The sequence below is a fragment of the Numida meleagris genome, chromosome 13 (assembly GCF_002078875.1).
Source record: "Numida meleagris isolate 19003 breed g44 Domestic line chromosome 13, NumMel1.0, whole genome shotgun sequence".
Taxonomy (NCBI): domain Eukaryota; kingdom Metazoa; phylum Chordata; class Aves; order Galliformes; family Numididae; genus Numida; species Numida meleagris.
In genome coordinates, this window is record NC_034421.1 from 2,401,971 (window position 1) to 2,419,755 (window position 17,785).

The 17,785-nt window shown below is 51.7% G+C and overlaps 3 protein-coding genes across 5 annotated transcripts in view; 1 reads left to right on the plus strand and 2 right to left on the minus strand.

Annotated features, from left to right (window-relative positions):
* The window catches only part of ADAP1 (ArfGAP with dual PH domains 1), a 42,133-nt gene extending 37,013 nt beyond the window's left edge, over positions 1–5,120 (minus strand). Inside the window, exon 1 of one of the 2 annotated variants that reach the window (XM_021411117.1) lies at positions 4,831–5,120. Coding sequence is in view for 1 of the 2 variants with exons in the window: in XM_021411116.1 (XP_021266791.1) it covers positions 3,813–3,897 (85 nt within the window). In the remaining variant the exon portion in view is untranslated. Of the gene's footprint in view, positions 1–3,812; positions 4,097–4,830 lie in introns of those variants that run through there. The other variant, XM_021411116.1, reaches the window with a different exon arrangement.
* Positions 3,332–6,411, plus strand: LOC110405643 (collagen alpha-2(I) chain-like). Of its 2 annotated transcripts, XM_021411119.1 has the most exons (4): positions 3,332–3,758; positions 4,752–4,912; positions 5,704–5,822; positions 5,912–6,411. In XM_021411119.1, exons 1-4 carry the CDS (start codon positions 3,356–3,358, stop codon positions 5,997–5,999), a joined length of 771 nt encoding a protein of 256 aa, XP_021266794.1. In that variant the 5' UTR covers positions 3,332–3,355; the 3' UTR covers positions 6,000–6,411. The 2 variants fall into 2 exon arrangements, with proteins under 2 accessions (XP_021266794.1, XP_021266793.1); XM_021411118.1 differs by having other exon boundaries at positions 5,704–6,411.
* LOC110405644 (cytochrome c oxidase assembly protein COX19) lies at positions 15,058–16,822 on the minus strand. Its single transcript, XM_021411120.1, has 3 exons — positions 16,615–16,822; positions 16,405–16,520; positions 15,058–15,881 (listed from the first exon to the last, which is right to left on the minus strand). The coding sequence occupies exons 1-3, from the start codon at positions 16,694–16,696 to the stop codon at positions 15,798–15,800; spliced, it is 282 nt and encodes a 93-aa protein (XP_021266795.1). The 5' UTR covers positions 16,697–16,822; the 3' UTR covers positions 15,058–15,797.

Consider the following 17,785-nt stretch of genomic DNA (forward strand, 5'->3'; position numbering starts at 1 on the left):
GGATAGGGGATGAAGAGGATTGAGATCCAGTCCTCTCAACGCTCCGCCTTAATCCAGAACGCATCAAGCGATCCCTGGCACTCAGCTGTTCTGCTCCAGTCACCGCCCTTACTTCAGGAAATCGAGGGAATGGAAAAGCTTCACCTGCTCCAGAAATCACACAGCCCCGGGGCTGCAGGAGGGTGTTTGGAACCCACCCCAGGCTCTGATACATACCACTGCACCAAAACACCAAACCCACTGCATTTTGCAGCACAAACCCCCTCTGATTTGAGGCTCCCCTCTATCACTCAACCTCTGCTCCTTCTCCACCCCATCCCACACAAGCCACATGTACTGCAAGGCTGACATTTCCCATTCTCCCTCCAGGATCTAGGTTCCATCCCAAATAAGAAAGATGGAAATGACATTAAAAAAAAAAAAAAAAAAAGCCACATAAACTGCTGGAGGGTTTAAACTGCAGGACTGCTTCGATGGGATTTCTACTGACGTCTTCAGAGACACGCTGTCCTCCTACAATGCCAAATGAACCTCACGCAGTGGAAACACAGCCCTAAGTCACAGAGAAATGGAACAAAGGCAGAAATACTCAAGGTCTTGTTGTGCCCCAAGATAACCATTCATCTCGTGATGCAAGAAAAGATTGCCTGAGACAAAGAATCATTTAGGGAAAAAAATAATTAAAAAACAGCTGAACTACCACATTAGCCTTGGAAAAAAAAAAAAAAAAGATTATTCAAACACTTTGAGAGCCATTCCACACCAGCAAGTCAGAGCGATTGCTCCATGTAGCACACTGGGAAGGCATGTGTGTAACGCACCCAAACAACCACGCTGCAAATCAGCCCCTGGGAGCCCGACCTCCATGCACCAGAGTGACAGCACAGCACCCAGTGCCCGCGTAGCAGCACTGCGGGGACTCCCACCCCCACCATTTGGTCTCAAAAACGCAGCCAACGCGGTCTCAACCATTACAGACAGAAGACATTTTTGCAACTTCAATGTTTTTTCTTACTCAAAACAACCCTTCATTGCAAACTACGGTTATTTAAAGACGTGGTTAACAAAAACCGAACCAGAAGCCTTACAGCAAACAGGAGCTGCATGTGTGAGAAGTAGCCACAGCGGTTTTTTCATCACTCTCGTTTTCAGTTTCAACATTAGCATCCTTTCTGCATACCCAGCCATCAAGGCCAGAGCACCATAACCCTGCTCCCTCTGCCTGAGACATGCCCTCAAAACCTTGTCTGGGAGAACTCAATGGAAGCTCTGCTTTTGCATTGGAGATTTTCCTGCCAGCCCACACACTGGCCCCGGGGAAGGCACAGAGCACAGACCCGACCTTCCTGAGCACCAGATTCAGCAAACTGATCTGAGATCTGACAGCAAACAGCCTTGGTTCTAGGATCTGGGTACCTCAGTAAGGCTCAGCTGGGATTATTTAAGTGGCAGATTCTGGCCCAGACCCAGGCTATCAGTTGGTTTTGTGGAACTCTCACTAAAGATCCGGCCAAGAGATGACCCGCAGGGCACAAAGCTCCTTACACAGCCCAAGAGAAAAGTCTATTCTGGAGCCAAATTTTTGCGTGGTCACACCTTAGTCACAACAGTGCGAGCTCTTCTGCACCAGGAACCCAGCTTTAGTTCCATGAGCCCGTCACACCTGGGCAAGCCGTCAACCCAGGGCTGTGGCTGCTGTTCTGGCACCCAGATGAGCCTCGGTAACAAAAGAAAATCTGTTTGTTTTTTTTTTTTTTTTGACAGCAGGGAGAAAAAAAGCTTCCATTGATGGGTTGATTTCTGAAAGAAATACTCCCAAGAACAAAAGAAAACCCAGCTAGTTTCCAAACACATGAAGAAACTGACTGACACAGAATTTCCACGTGCTATCCTTCAGACCCACCCCAGCCTCTGTCATCTGCATCCCTTCGCTGCATGACCCTCTTACCATGGATCCAGCATTAGCTCAGGATTTCAGGGAAAGGAACACGCTCAGCTGAGAAGCAGCCACAGTGGGTGAGGGCTCCTGACCTGCCGCTTACCCCAGCTGCACCACATCAGCAGCACGACCATGTGGGAACGCAGAAGCACTGTGTGATTTCCCATCTTTTGTTCATTCTCCACCCTCCTTCCATTCTCTCTTCACCTTCTCTGCTTCGGTACTTTTCTGTCCCTACCTGTCCACCTGGCACCAGCTCTCACCCTTATCTCTCTGCATATCCCATTTCTCACTGGATAACGTACGCACACCGCAGCCTGGAAGCTCTCCAGACGCCTGTCCCACATTACCAGGCTCAGAAAGACGTGGCCTGCTGCCCCTGCCCAGGATGAGTAATAGGATTCAGCCTGAATATTTTCGGTATCACCCACAGGTGCCAGTTATGCATCTTAGCCCCTGCGGAGCAACCCAGGGCAGCCCATGCCCACTGCCACCCTGAGCAGGTGAGCACATTACAGCACAGCAACCAGCTCACCTTTGCCAAAGACACCAAGGCAAAGCGATCACTAAAGAACAGAGATGCAGTCCCAAGGAAGTAATGCTGTGACAGGGGGCTGGATGGTATTAATATAGCACATCTCGTGTTACAAAAGACATTGGCCCCAATTCTCTCTGAGTTTCACTAAGACTCTGCATGCAAGCATCACTAAAATGGCTTTGTTGTTTTACAAACCCATTTAGAGACTTTAACAAGAAACATCTTTCCCCAGCACAAGCTGTTTTACTGCCCTGCAGCTCCATCTCTATCCTGCTGGCACTGAGGAAGTCCCCATTTTGCAGAGGAGCTTTGCACTACGCACAGGGCAAGGAAGTGTCACCCCATGGAACCCAACAGCGTGGGCTCGCTGAGCCTCCTCCAGGAAGGAAGAGCACAGGAATGCACCCGCTGCTGTGCCCACAAGGCAGCCAGGGCCGGGCTGCTGCAGCCCCACCGCCCGCAGATGGGTGGGAGCAGCACTGCACAGCAGTTCCCAATCGCAGAAAGTTCTTTGTCCTCTCCAGCCGGTACCAGTACCGCATCTGGGAGCGAGCTGCGGCTTCATGAGATATCAACTGGGGACATAAAGCCACTGGTAATGGTACGTGCTGCTTGGTGGCATCCCACAGACCTTGAAATCCCAAATAAATCAATACCCAGATGGCTAAAAAGCAAAGATTCAGCTGAAGCAGGTTTCGTGTCTTTTTTTGTTTGGTTTTTAACCCACAGAGTGAGCGAGGTTGAAAACGACCTCCCTTCTCGACACCTCCTTTAGAGCCGTCTAAGCCAAGCTCATGCACATTTCGGTGTTCCCATGCGGTAATTAGGAAAATGAAAAGAAAAAAAAAAAAAAAGGACGGGGGAGGGGGTCAGTGGCAATGCGATTTTCTAAGACTCCCCCAGGGCAGTCCCGCTGCACCAGGCAGGCGGTGCCCAGCGAGAACCAGGGCCGGGCTGGGCTCCCCGACGGCGCACGCGGCCCCGGGGGGCGAGGAGCAGCGCCCGGCGCCGTCCCCCCCCCAACCCGCAGCCGGCTCCCGGCGGGGCAGCCCTGCGCTGAAGCGACGCGCGGAGCCCGCACACGGCAGCGGCAGCGCCGGGCGGAGATCGGAGCGCAGGCACCTGCCGTGCCCCCGCCCGGACGCAGCGGCGGAGCCGGCGGCACGGGGCCGCGCCGCAGCGGGGCGGAGGGGACCCGCCGCGATGGCACCGCGGTCCGGCCGGGGCTGCGGGCGCCGCGACGCAGCCGAGACCCCCACCCGGTGCCAGCGGGGACTCGCGGTAGGGATTCGGGGCCGGGGAGGAGCAGGTGTCGCCGCCCCCGCCCGCGCTTACCCGGAGCGGCGCAGTCGGCGCACGCCGCGTTGCCCGGCCGCTGGAGCAGCTCGGCCAGCGCCTTCCTGCTCCTCTCCTTCGCCATGGGGGCTGCGGGCGGCTCCGCCGCGGCTAGCGGTGCCTCATCGCGGGGCGCGGCGCGTTGGGCGGCGCCGGGGCTGCTCCATGCGGCCCCCTCGCCCCGCGCAAGGTGAACGGCGGGAGGGGGAGCGCCGGGGCGGTTTCTGCCGCGGCCGCCTCCTCGCCCCGCAGCCTCTCTCCTTCTCTCCCTCCCTCCCGGCCGGGCACGGCGCCGGTTCCGCCTTCCGCCGGGCCCCGGGGGCCGGCGGCTCCCTGTGCCGCTCGCCCGCGACCTCCAGCGGCCGCTCTCCGCCGGGGCCCCGGCGCCCCCCGGGTGCCCCGCCGCGCTCTGCCCTCGGGGTGCTCTCGCCGGCTGGGGCCGCGCCGCTTTGGGGGCGCCTGTTCCCCGGTAGCGTCTTTTGGGGGGACTCCCTAACCCGCCCGCTCTGCAAACCGGCTCTCCTTCACGGCCGTCCTCAGGCGCGCATCACCGCCTTCTCCATTGCGTGCCCCCGGCAGGACTGCCCCTCCAGCGTCTCCCCACGCTCGTCACCCCTGCGGGTGCCGGGGACGCGGCACACCGCTGGCACCAGTTGGTGCGGGGTTCCCCGGGGCATCGCGCCCGCGTTGCTGGGACCGAGGGCTGCAGCCGCCCTCGCACCTCGTGTGGCCGAGGGGCAGCGGCCGCGTAACCGGCTGAGGGCGGCGATGTGGGAAACCCTCTGAGAGGAGGGGTTCAGATCTGCATCTTTGAGGCTGCTGTCCTCAGCCCTGCAGAATCCCTCCTCTCAAACACGGGCTGCGGGCATCTGTGACGCTGCTCTGAGCGCGTGCGGTCCGTACGGCTCTGGTTACAGAAACGTTTTTTGTTTCGCGCAGCGAGTCCCCCGTTGAGATTGTCCCTGTCCGCTCCCTCGAGCGGGGCACTGTGCTGCTCTGGGGTCGGAGGCACCAGCACCTGCAGCTGGAGGCTCCACGCGGCTCCGGGAAACCTTCCAGCAGCGCGCACCGCCGCCTCGCTCCCGTCAGCCTACACGGATGTGAGCAGAGCCACAGGTTCCGGGGAATGCTTTGTACAAAGAAAACCGCATACACCCTTAAGTAGAGGCAAAATCGCGGCCTGATAGGTTTACAATGCTCTCCTTGTCTGGAATACGTTTTCCTGAATGACCTTTGCCTTTGTGCTGTCAGGCGAGCGGCTGTAACCGAGTCAATTTCTGATTGTTCCGAGCTGACGTCAGGCTGCTCCTTGCTGACTCTGTGCAGCACTGCGCCGAGGGTTGCTTCTTGTACACGTGTAGGCTGATGACATCTGCAAACTCGTTCCCATGCTAACCAAAGGCGTAATCCCAAACAGAGCCCTTTTGTTGAGGTTTGCAGCCGCAGCCTCCAGCTGGTGTGCCCGGAGGCGACCTTGCTTGTTCCGTCCCTAACACCGACCTGGAGCAGAGCACCAACACCCACCGGGGGCTTACACCCGTGCCAGGGAGTTAAGCTGGCTCCAGCACAGAATCGTAGCCCCAGTCCTCCCAGACCCTGCCATGTTCGAGCTTGTGGGACCGCTCCTCGGTATAAACACCGCCAAGAGCGGAGCTCTAAACCCAAATCATGAGGCGAGGTTCTCACCTGCACCTCAGCCCCAACACAGTCCCCTCCCTCCAGCTTTCCCAGTGCAGGCACTTGCTGAACGCCTCATGCAATAGCCGGGATGCTGCAAGTCACCGGGAACTGAACGGGGGCAGGAGCCGGGGGGGAGGGAGGGTAAAGTCTCTGTTTAGCTTTCCATTAAGTCTTATTGATTCTCTTAATTTTTTGTTCTCCTGGTTGCTAGGCAATCCCTCTCTGCGTGCTGGAAACCAGGGCTGCAGACAGAAATTTATATCCTGTAATAAAATCAAATACAACAGAGCCTGTTGTCAGTGATGAGAGGGGAGCAGCTTCACGGCGGAGGTACGGAACGGGGCAGGCCAGGGCTCAGCTCCCATCCCAGCCACCAAGCTCCCCACAACACCAGAGCAACCGTGCAAATCCTGCTCCGGGCTTCCAACTGGGAAACAAGCAGCACAGGTGGATGGACAGAGCGGGAATGGAGGGATGCTGGAACGGGACCAAACCATCCAGAACTGACGACAGTCTTCTGCTTGGTGGGGATGGAAGGCTCAGCCCCTCCGCAACAAGGGCATCTCCATGGCTCACTCCTGGTGCTAGAGGCTCCTGGGGGCTGGTGGCAGCTCAGCTTGGGTTCGCCCACATCAGACTGCTCCTCTTGGCATCCAGCACCTCACCTGAGCTTCTCCCCATGCTTTCCCAGTGGATGTGACCTGTCAAGGAGAGTTTAATGAATTTGCTCCTAGCTCTTAGGAAGCCTCTGGCCATGCCCTCTGGAGATCAGCTGTCGCCGTCAATGTGCCATCCTCATTCAGATGGCGCCTGACTCTCCACTGCTGAGTGATTTTTTAAGTCTGATACAATTCTGTATACATATGTACATAGATACACACGTATTTATGTGTACAATACACTTGTTTATAAACACCCACGCTTTTAGCTCAATCTTTTCTACATCACAAGGTTGTTGTCTTAGAAACGGACAATATCAATGCGATCTCCCAAGGTGCTATGCGCAGTGGCAGCCAGGGCAGCCTGGAAATGCCGGAGTGTGAGGGCAGGGGAAAGGATGCTCAGAAATCCCTGGATTCCTCTTCATCATCTTCACGGTGACGCCCTGAAAATGTAGGAGCCCTGCCCAAAACGCATTGTCCTTGCCCCTCCATAGCTTTCACGCTGGGACTGCTTTTTTTTTGCTGTATTTGCACTGATAATTTTGCAGCCCCAGCCCTGAGATGGCTGAATCAATGTCACAGTCACTCAAATACACAGGTACTAAGCTCAGCCCCTTAAGTGACCTGGGAGCACATTCACAGTGCAACACGGGAAAACATTAAAAATTCCTGTGCGAACAGCAAACCCTAACAGAAATATCAATAATTCATGCCACTGCAACCGCATTCAAGCAAAACTCTCTGGAGCAGCAGATACACCAGCCTGGGTCCCTTCTGCTTCCTCAGCACTACAGCAGAGGCAGCTCTTGCAGCTCAGGGTTTGTGTGCACGAGCCATAGCACTGGCCACTCCCATGCTAAAGCAGCTAATTTCAGTTGCAGTATGGTTTCCTGTTGAAAAGAAAAAAGAAAAGGAAAAAAAAAAAAGATACCCTCCCCAAACTCTACAGTTATCTGTATTAAAACGTGTGTGTGTATATATATATATTATTTATTGGGTTATTGAGTTAAATCAAGACTGGCAATGCCTGGGAGGGAGGAATGCCACGGAGCAAAGAGCTCACACCAGGGCGGTTACAAACCTTTGAACTGAAAATCTGATACCAGCACCAACTTTCTCTGATTTTGAGCAGATTGCTGCGTGGTTCCCTGTGGGGTTTTCTCCTCCTGTAGGACAGGAAAAAAAGCACACTGTCCATGCTTGGTTGGGACCTGCTGACAGAGTCGAAGAAGACAACATAAAGGAAAATGATGTGAGGCTGCCCGAATAGCAGACCTCATACCTACGCCTGCAGAGCAGCTCTGCACCTGCAGCAGCCCCCAAAGAGAAAAAGGTGTCACACAGCTCTCGAAGAGCCTTGCTGGGGAGTCATTTGCAACTCAAAGTTTCACCACATTTGCACAGTGGCCAACTCTGCTGCAAAGCTCAGTGCAACCAGTGTGAAAAAGCAGCCCGTTCCTCCCATCACTTACTAGCTGTGTGGGTAACATCGCGCACATCAGCCCGGTGAGTTCCTACTCATGGCAGAAAAAACAGGGAGAGTGAGAACAGGAAGGAGTTGCAGAGCAAAATTTCCCTGCTGATTTACCTAGACACCATTTTTCAGGCTTCTGCAGCTGCCACTGGTTGCAAGTGTTGTTCCACGGCTACACCCCAGAGCTCAGAGCTGCTCTCCTGCAACCACGCTGCCACAGAAAGGAAAGTAACCTCAACCACTGCTCTCAGCCCATCCATCACATGCTCATGTCCGTGCTGCTTCTTCCCTCAGCATGAGTGCTTTTCCTTCCACCTGGGCTCGCTGCAGAAACGGGCTGGTTTGGAGATGGATGTACAGAGGGGCAAGTTCCCCACTGGGATTGCAGGTGTGGCTCTGTCATGCTGCTGGGTGGCTGGGGGCCCAGATGTGTCCTGGAGAGCAGCACGAGGGTGCTGGGTATTTGCATCTGTCTGATGCACAAAGGAAAATCTCAACACAAGAAAAAAAACACACTGAAAAACTCTGTTTGCTGTTTTACTGGACCCATTTCATAGGACACAGAGGGACAGCAGAGGGAATGGGCTCCGTGGCAGCTGCCATGCACCCGACTGGAGTTGTGCTGCCTAATGACACTCTCACAGAAGATTAAGTTAGACCTATGAAGTCAATAATTCAACTACAACCGTGTTATACCACTGCTTTTAGCATTGTTCCTGATACATTGGAAGTAGAAGACTTAGGTCTGAGGAAGTTCTATATGGAGAAAGCCAACATCCATGTGAAGAGATGAATACATCAGGGTACCAGCTCCTCCAAAAACAGCCAGCACAATTATTCAGAGCTTGCCATCATCAATTCAACCTGAATCAGGGACAGGTTCAATGTGCAAACTGCAGGGCAAACACTCATCATGGAAATTGCTTTTGCTCAGTTCCAATAACTTAATCTCTTCCTGGCTCAAATGCCTCATCCTTCCAGGAACAGCTTGGAGACACTCAAGTGGGAGACTGCACTGCGTGATGTCCCATTGCAGGGCACAGACTGAAGCAGACAAGGCAGCTGCTGTGTGGCCTGGGGGACTCACTGCAAAGGGGATGATGGAGAAACCGTCGGTAGGAGTGCTGGACAGAAGACAGGAGCTGAAGTCCAGCACATCACTTCTGGTCTGGAAGTCTCTACAGCAGAGCCAGGGTCCTCAGAAGGAAGAGCAGCCATTTCAAATGGGCACACAGGAGAAGAGAAACTGGGTGCAGCTCCAGCCCCTGGGACAGGCTGCCGCTGTCAGCTGCTGCTCTCAGCTGCCCATCCAGCACAGGTGTTTGAGATCACATCACTTTCTGTAAGATTACTCAGCTGTGATTTGAATAAAGCATTAGGTGGAAAGAAAGCTGTGTTTTTTCTCTAGAAAGAGATTAGAAATGATGGCCTGGAGGAAGGTGCTGAACAGCCAGAGACAGTAATTGAGCCTCTCCCCAGTTAACTTTATCCATAGGGAGTCAAGGACCACGTCCTACCCTTCCTCTGGCTGCTGATGGGGTTGTTTGGACGTCAGTGCACACCTCCTAACAGCTCCCGCAGCATCAGGATACAGAGCATGCTGTTCACTTGTTTATTTCAGTATGCTTTGCCAAAGAAAAATCAGCAAAGAATTAATTAACAGCAATTATTTCGAGCAACAACACAGCAGCCCTGCTCCAGAAGCCATGAAAACAACATCATGAGACCCCTGTGGCTGAAAAAGCCTTTATAAACAGGTGCAAAAATAAACAACTTTATGGCAGGCTATAAAATGAGCCCAAGCCAGGTTGGGGAATGGCAGGGGAGAGAGTGACAGAACAGCCATTTCAGTGCTGAGTTGAAGCAGCTGCCCAGGTGACTTCTGTGAAAGAGCTTTAATAACCAAACCAGCCCTGAGCAGTGGCACCAACCTGATTCAAAGAACCAGCAGGACCAGCTTAGTGCTGCCATAGCGGGCTTACCGTACCAGCCACTCTGCATTATTAGTGCTGCTAACGTGATTTAGTTTCAGCCAGTCCAACCCATTAGAGCTGTGATCCAAAGTACTAGGCAGCGTCAGTTTCAGTGATAAACATCCCTCCTCCCCCTTACTATTTGCTAAAACAAGCCAAACTGAAGCTATCAATCCAGAATCTCTCTGCTTCAGCGAACCCTTCTAGCTGGCACCACCACACCTGCAGGTCTCCTGGTGTGAGCATTGAAAGGTGGAGGGAGATGTGGTGGACTTGCTCTCATTTCTCACTCACCTGGTTCTTTTTTCAGCAGCCTATGAGCTGCTGCTTTGACCAGAAATTGCACACCCTGCATTGCTAAAGCTGTGTGGTACCTGACTGCAGTCATGTCTTTATCCTGCACATGGATGGCCCTACTGACCGTACCCCCATGCGAGGAGGCCAGATGCACCTCCACCCAGAACTACTCTCTGGGAATTAAATCCTGGCTCTTCAACAGGTTTATGGGAGCAGGATCTCACCGCACAAACCAGCAGCTCCACCATCTCTGCCAGAGAAGAAGCGAAAGGATTTGAGAGTACAGTCTGTACTCGAGCAGATAATCCATGCAGGGGCACTGATCCTAGTGAGGTCTCCATAAATCCTGCTCCTCTCAACGAAGTCAGGATTTAGTATTAGATTTGGTTGAGCACTTGCAAAGTCTGAAGTAGGTTGCAGCCCACAGCATCACATCAAATCCTCAGTACAGTGCTGGCATCCCAGATTCTGCAGGGCTGCCAATCTCCTGCCTTGTCCCGAGGAGAGATGCAGTGCCTCCTAAGCTTGCTGAAACTCAGAACAGTTTGATAATGGAGAAGTGCAAATTGAACAACCCAAACTGTGCCTGATTGCTTTCCAGAGCACTTCCTCCATGTGACTGCCTTCCCATATGCCCTCCTCCATTAGCAGCTTTGCAAGAGAGATTGAAACCAGGTGCATTAACAGTTCCTTGCTGAAACAGGGCTTGCTAGCATTGAGGACAGCAGAAATTCTGCAGAAATCAGAGCTGTCAGCTCCTAGAAAGTTACTGAAATAGCTGAAGAGCTCAGTTGCCCAAGGGGACTGGCTGCAGAAGCAGCCACCACTGCCTACTTTTTAAAATCATCAAGATAAAGTTAGAAGCCTGAGTCATTCTGGATACTCTCCTTTACTTCACTACCCTGCTCTCTTTTTGTGAGGCTACTTTACATCACTGCTGCTATCAGTTTGTCATAATTCATGTGACCTGAATAGAATAGCACCTGCAGCACCGGGTGGTGTAAGGCACTGCTCATTAGCAGCCAGCAGGACCCAGCCAGGCGGACCACGGTGACCCTCCCACATCAATGGAACCCATCTTACTCTGTGTGGAAGCTGGGAAGGACTGCTCATGCAGACAGGTACACATCCCACCAGAGCTGGAACAGCACAGACTGGATTCAGCCCACCAAAGCTCTTCTACAATCACAGAGATAACGGTGGCTGTTGTTGGGCTATCAGGTGAATGCCACACCTGTCTGGGGTGTCTTTCAAATAACCAATCCCAGCAGGAATCAGCAAACACGAAATTGAGGTACCTGCTGATGCAAGCCCCAAGATCTCTTGGAATATGGGGAATAAACAAACCAGTGGTGAAACAGTCCGTGCAATGCTAGGGAGAGAACACGAGCATCAGTCTCTATGAAAAGTCAGAAAAAAAAACTCTCCCTGTGTCACCGTCAGTCCCAGGAAATAAAAAGATGCACCAAGGTTTATTAAGTCCTCTGCACACACATTAACTTCTAGGTGACTTTCTATGAAGATCTTATTTCTAGCAGTGATGGCTTTTGCATTTCAAGCCATATGGCACCAGACGGAAAGCATTTTGTCTTGAAATCTGCTAGCTAGAAAACTGCTGCATCCTGACGGAAATGCAGCATTACCAGCTATTCAGAGAAGCAGAGTCATTAAAGGAAAAAAAAGAACTGGGAAAAGATTAATCAGACATCCAATTTCCATTGAAGCACCCAGGAAAGGGAAAATAACCCTTGCAGGTACCTTCCCCAAGTCTTTTGCTTTCTTAATCTGAGTCAGAGCTTCGATTTTTATGGGAAAACTGATACCTCATGCCACATTCCCAAATTTAGCAGGCAGGTCTGCTTCAGACACAATGTCCTTCAGGCAGACAAGTAATCAACACCCCTTGGTGTGACAGAAGCCACAAAGTGGCTGCTTCTTGTACGAGCAGCAGGTTCCTTTTCTCATGGCCTGCCAACAGAATTTCCTTATCCTTAGCTGTATCAGGGCAATAGCTCAACAGCTGGAATAGCATCAGCAGCTTAATGCCTCCCAGAGCTCTCCTGGCCTGACAGGAGCTGAGTGAGATAACAAGGAGCCAACCTAGGTGCTCTAACCTACCTTGTTCCCTCCCGCTGTTAGCATGGGCTAAGTGCCTACAAAAGCAGCAGTTAAGAGAAAGGCAACATTGATCACTTTCACAAAGGGCGATTAATCACCAGCAAAGGCCTGCAACCCTGTGGCCACCAAAGCAAACCAAGGGGGGTGACCACTCATGGGAAGTGTAATGGCTACAAGAAGGAATTCTGCGGCCTTGGAGCAGGTAGAACAAACCGGGAAGGATTTGGGAGAGGGTTCAAGATCTGTGAGGTCAGCAGGGTACACCCACTGCCTGCCTGTAACTGCACTGACTGCACAACCCCTCTGCTACACCCGCTATCCCACTTCCAAGGGAGCAGGTGCATCACAGCACCCTTCCTTACCACAGAGGCACAGGCTCATTCTGCTTACGTACAGACCTTGGGACCATGGCCCACTTCCAGCACAACCACAGGAGGTTCTCTTTGCATAGGCTTTTGTGCTTTTTTTTTTTTTTAATCATTTTTTTAATCAAAGAACTCTCAGAGCCTTGGAATCGTTTGTTAAACCCTTTCTTCCTTGTTCTGCAGCTCATTGCTATTGTTTGGAGATACACCTAGAGCTCAAGGTCTCCCAGGAAGACATAATGAGGGTTGGCTTGCAGCAGTGTTCTCTTTCTGTAAATAAATGCAGTGACCAAGGTTAAACTCTGTGGTTGAATTGATTCTAACCTGAACAAAGAAAGCGGGTACGTGTGGGCAAGGCTCTCCTAAGTGCCAGCACGCACAGCACTGCTGACCTGGAGCCCTCTGGGGATTCCCCAGGACAGGATCCCAAGCAGCAGGGCACCTAGAGTTATTTTGTAATGGAGGTTTGGCTGGAAAAAAAAAAAAGCTCTAGGAAAGACTATCACAGCCCCCTTACTTACCATTTCCTATTACTGTTTAACAGCTTACATAGATCTTCATTCCAACACAGTCAACGCTTCCTCCTGCTTTAGGCTATACCTTCCACACCTGTATCATTACATCTCAACAGGCATTTTGTGCATTCATCCAAGGTGAACACCATTTTGCAACCGTCTGCATTTCTCCAAGTCCCAGGGACTGTCAGCAGGTGGTGCTTCATGGCAGCCTTTGGAAGGCAGCACCAGTGCAAGCAGGCACGCTCACCAGCTTCTCATGAAGATTAACGCACTTGTGTGGGACTCACCTTGCTCCTGGTGCCACACACAGCAGAGCAGCTCGTTAACTCTGAACAGCTACATAAAGAAATCAGCATCCCTGACAAAACTGCCTCCCCCTGTACCACACATACTGAGCCTCAGCTCAGCACTTCCAGAATAAACTTACCCAACCCGGTGTCAGCTTCTGGAGAGCTTCCCCCTCAGTACAGGAAAAGGAAAGATTAGCTACAAACTTATGACTTTTATTTGGCTTAATACACTGCTGTCACTGCAAAGGAGCATAAAACTGGATCCCATAAGCAAAGCTAAAATAAACAAGTTTTAGAGAAAGGCTTTAATTAATGGTCTGTGTGCTGGCAAGAATAAATTGAAGAGAATTCCGGGAACTTCCCCCACATGGCTCTGGTGCTGCAGTGACTTGTCCCCAGAGCAAGTCAGAACTGTTTGACCCCAGGCTCCGCACTGATTAATGACCTATTTTTCCACCACTTCTCAGTTCCATTAGATCTCAATCAAAAAATTGATAGCCCTCACCAACTTTGAACTCACCTCACAGTTCCACAGAACGTATTATCTTCTCCAGCTAATGCCTCACAGCCAGGAAATAGATGCTCCTGTCAATTTCCTGAGTTTTCATCTATCCACTCACAGCCCTTGGTCTTGTCCTGGCATGAAAGGAGCAGTGCTGTGAAGCTGACTCACCATGCTGGAAGGCAGAATGAGATGTACTTGTGGATCCGGGTGATGTTATCTTCTACAGGCTGGGGAGAGGTGCAAAATTCCCACCCCAGCGGTCCCTGCTGGGATGGCAAATACCTGCAGTTACTGTGTGAAGGATGAGGCATGCTCTGCCCACCCAGCAGCTCAGCAGCACAATCAGCCATAGCATACAGGCTCCTGCTGGCCACGTCACCAAGGTGCTATAGGAGAACTGCAGGCAGACAAGTAGCACAGAGCACTGTTTTCTTTGGCACGGTGCAGTTTTTTTGGAATTACTTTGCTCCCACAGTCCCTCCTGCAACAGGTCCAGAGCCAGGGCCTCTGCCACTCTGAGAAGGGATCCCCATGGCTCCTCCCTCAGCGTGTCATCTCTGACAGTGCACTTAAGCTGCAGCTATCACTCCAGCTCAGCAGGCTACATTCAATCACTTGAGACTTCTGAAACATCACCCCTTTTACTCTGCAGTCACACAGATGACAGTATCAACTGCCTCAAGAAAAGCATATCTAAATCACGAAGCAACTGCTTGCTCAAATTCCTGAGCAGAGTAACACACAAAAGACATAACAACCACTGAGAACATCTTGGATTACTCTCCACCGCTGGTAGTTTTCTGAATCCCTCGTAGGTGTTAAGTGTCACGTTATAATAATCATGGAGCAGGAAAGCATGAAATTTGTTTTCTTTCATGTGAGCATGCTGGAGATTATTTTAATAATTTTTATTCAGTATAACTAAAAGAAAGCTTTTGTTCAGTGGTTTAACATGAAGTCTTTTAATATCTGTTTCAGCAATAGAATCCCTGCTTTCTTTTCTATAAATGTACTAATCTCACCAAAAGATAGATTTAAGCAGTGGAATGTAGCAGACCAAAAACATGCAGCAGCAAGCAAACAGAACACTGTTCTCAGAGACCTGCTCTGAACTATCTGCATTCTGCTCAATCAGATCAGACCTGAGCAACAACCTAAATCTCATTTCCACCCACCAGTATGAAGGGCAGAGAGTATTACTTTACTCTTTCCTGGATCTCTGCAAAAACAGACAGCAGGGATGGCTGGACGTACCAAACACAGGACACTAAATGAAGAAGAAAGTGCAGGAGAACAACACTGGCTAAGTGTGTGCATCCCTAAAAACACATTTTTAAAAGAAAAAAAAAAATGTCCGGACATGTTTATATATATAATTCACATTTACTTTGAAGACAAATAAATACCATTGCCATCTTCCCTCTGATTTCACCATAAGGATGTGAAAAATAACATGGCAGCACTAAGAGGAGAAATGAAGACAACTGTAATGAAAGACTTCTGGTTAAATGATGAAATAAAGGTCAAACACTGTTGGCATGGTAAATAGCAGCAGAGTAACTCCTGGTGATGCTGGAACCACAGCCTGCTGAGAAGATCACCCCAAAGCAGGAAATTAACGCCAACATTTAGTAAAAATAAATTTGCAAGTACCACAACAGCTTTATTTCCACCTGAAAAGCGCCTGCTGTAAGCATATTAGTTATGCCCACATAACAATAACCTGTAGTTCAAGATCTATACAACAGAGGTGGAACGTGGGGTTTTTTTTGTTTGTTTGTTTGTTTTTTAAAGCAAGAGATTACTGTTCTTGCAGACATGGAGAACACTTCCAGCAACAATTGTTTTCTCCCAGATAAAATGTTCTCAGTGATCTTTAAGAGCATGCTGGAGAATTGAAAAGAAAGAAGCTAGGAAATACTTCAGGAAAGCAAACGAAGGCAGTACTTCGGCTCACTTCAAAAACCTTATTTTAGGAAAGACTATTTTGGAAGAAAAGGTTCCTTCACCAAGCACTTCCCATTGCAATAAGCACAGAAGTGCAATATTTACTCCACAGGAGTTACACTTTCTGTACGTGACGAGTAAAGCTGGCTTTCTTCATCACTGCTTCCCAGCTTGCGCTTCCGACTTCTCATCCATCAGATCTTTAAACCCCAGCTTCTCCAGTGGTTCGTTAGCCATAAGCTGCCTACGTTAAAAACAACAGAAACAACGATTTTGCACAACGCACTCTGTAACAGAGGGAACGTTATTTTTCCGTTCCACTTCATACTTTTTTTACAGTAAAGCAATCCAAGACACAGCGAGCGGCTGCCACTTGGCAAAGCCTCAGAAGCATCACTGTGGGGACACAACACCGGGATCGATGTTTTCCTTAGCAGCAGCTTTCCGTTAAGCACGCTGCCTTCTGATACCAGATATTGAACAAGAGGTCTCTCGGGAACCGGCCTGCCTCTTGCTGTCCTTCCTTACCACGCTGCCCAGCAGCTTCCTAAAGCCGTGCCATCCACCGCAGCGTTAAGTGAACCCGACGTACAACACGAGCGGCGCTGCCACGCTCCGCCGCCGCGATTTTCACCCTTTCCACGCGCAGCCTTCCTCCCCGCCGCCCGCCCCACGTTTCTTCGTGCCGCCCTCCCGCTCTCCCCGCACCGTGCCCGGCCTCGCCCCGGGCCGAGCTGCTTCAAGAGCAAGGCCCGGCCGCCACCTGCCTGTCCATGCGGCACTGCAGGTACGCCATGGCGCGCTCCCGGCACGCGCCGCTCTCGTAGCCGCTGTCGCGGAGGCACCGCATGAAGCGCTCCTTGAACGCGCTGCACTCCCCTGCAACACACAGCGGGGGCCGAGCTGCCGCCGGGCTCGGCCTGGGGCCGGGCCGAAGGGAAGAGGGGCCCGGCGGCAAGCCGCGTTACCGCACCGAAGTGATCCAGCGGGAAGGCGCCCTTGTCCGGCGGCCGCGGCTTGAAGCTCTTGGCGCCGAAGTTCATAGCGGTGGACATGGCTGCTGCCCGCGCCAGGCCCCGCCGCCCCCGGACGCAACGACGGGGAGAGCCGAGCGCGGCCCTCGCGAGAGCGCCGAGCGCATCGAGCGGGGCACGTGATCGTCGCCTAAGTGACGTCACCGTCGCTACGGTAACCTGGGGACGCATCCGCGCGGGGTGGGAAGTGTCGCCGCGGCAACACGGCGAGGGGCGAGCGTGACGTCATTGCCGCAGGCCGCGCCGCGGGCCGCCATGGAGACCCCGCCCGAGCGGGAAGGTCGGGCCGGTGGCGCTCCCTGCGGGCAGAAGCTCCCTGAGGGAAATAAAGCGCGTTGTCCTCAAAATCGCCTTGTTGTTTCTGTTATTTCCTAATTCGGTTCCGAACGGGAGGGCTGGGAGCGCTGGTCACGGGGAAGCTGCCTACAGCAGCGGAGGGAAAAATGGTTTCTCCTCTTAAAATGCGTTAATTCGTTTGTAAACAGAGGGGAAAAGAGCAAAACTCCGAGATCGGTGCCAGACGTGTTTATACGGAAAGCAGCTCTGCGCTGCTGCTGTGAGCCAGGCCTGGCTGAGCGCAGTGGCACCGAGCGTCTGTCTGCAAATACAAAGGCGTTCACAAAGGACCAAGGATGCTCACACGAGGCCAAGGGAAACGCTGCTTTGCCCACGGGTGTGCAGCACAGCACACCCTGCTCAGAGCCTCAGCTCTCATCCTGACAGGACGATGAGGAATGGTGTTGATGGAACACGCCCGAGCGTTAGCCGTGGGTCGTGCTGCTGCGGCCTTTTCTTCCTCTTTGCCCGCGGATGCAATTGGGTTAAGATGGTCTTTCATCAGTTTTAAGTTGATTTTCTTTTAATTAAATGACTGAGATAAGTAGAAATGATGTGAAGCGGGAGGGAAAAAAAAAGAAAAGGAAACAGTTGCCATTGCTGGGGATGGCCATTACGGAAATATTACCTGCAGCAGCACTTAAAGGGCCTTTTTGTTTATGCTTTGATTGCTTTCTTATTACAGTATTTGAAATTGTAAATGGAAAATTACACCATGTTCTATTACATAAGCGACTGGTTTACGCAGCCTGAAAGACGAGGTTTTATTTATTA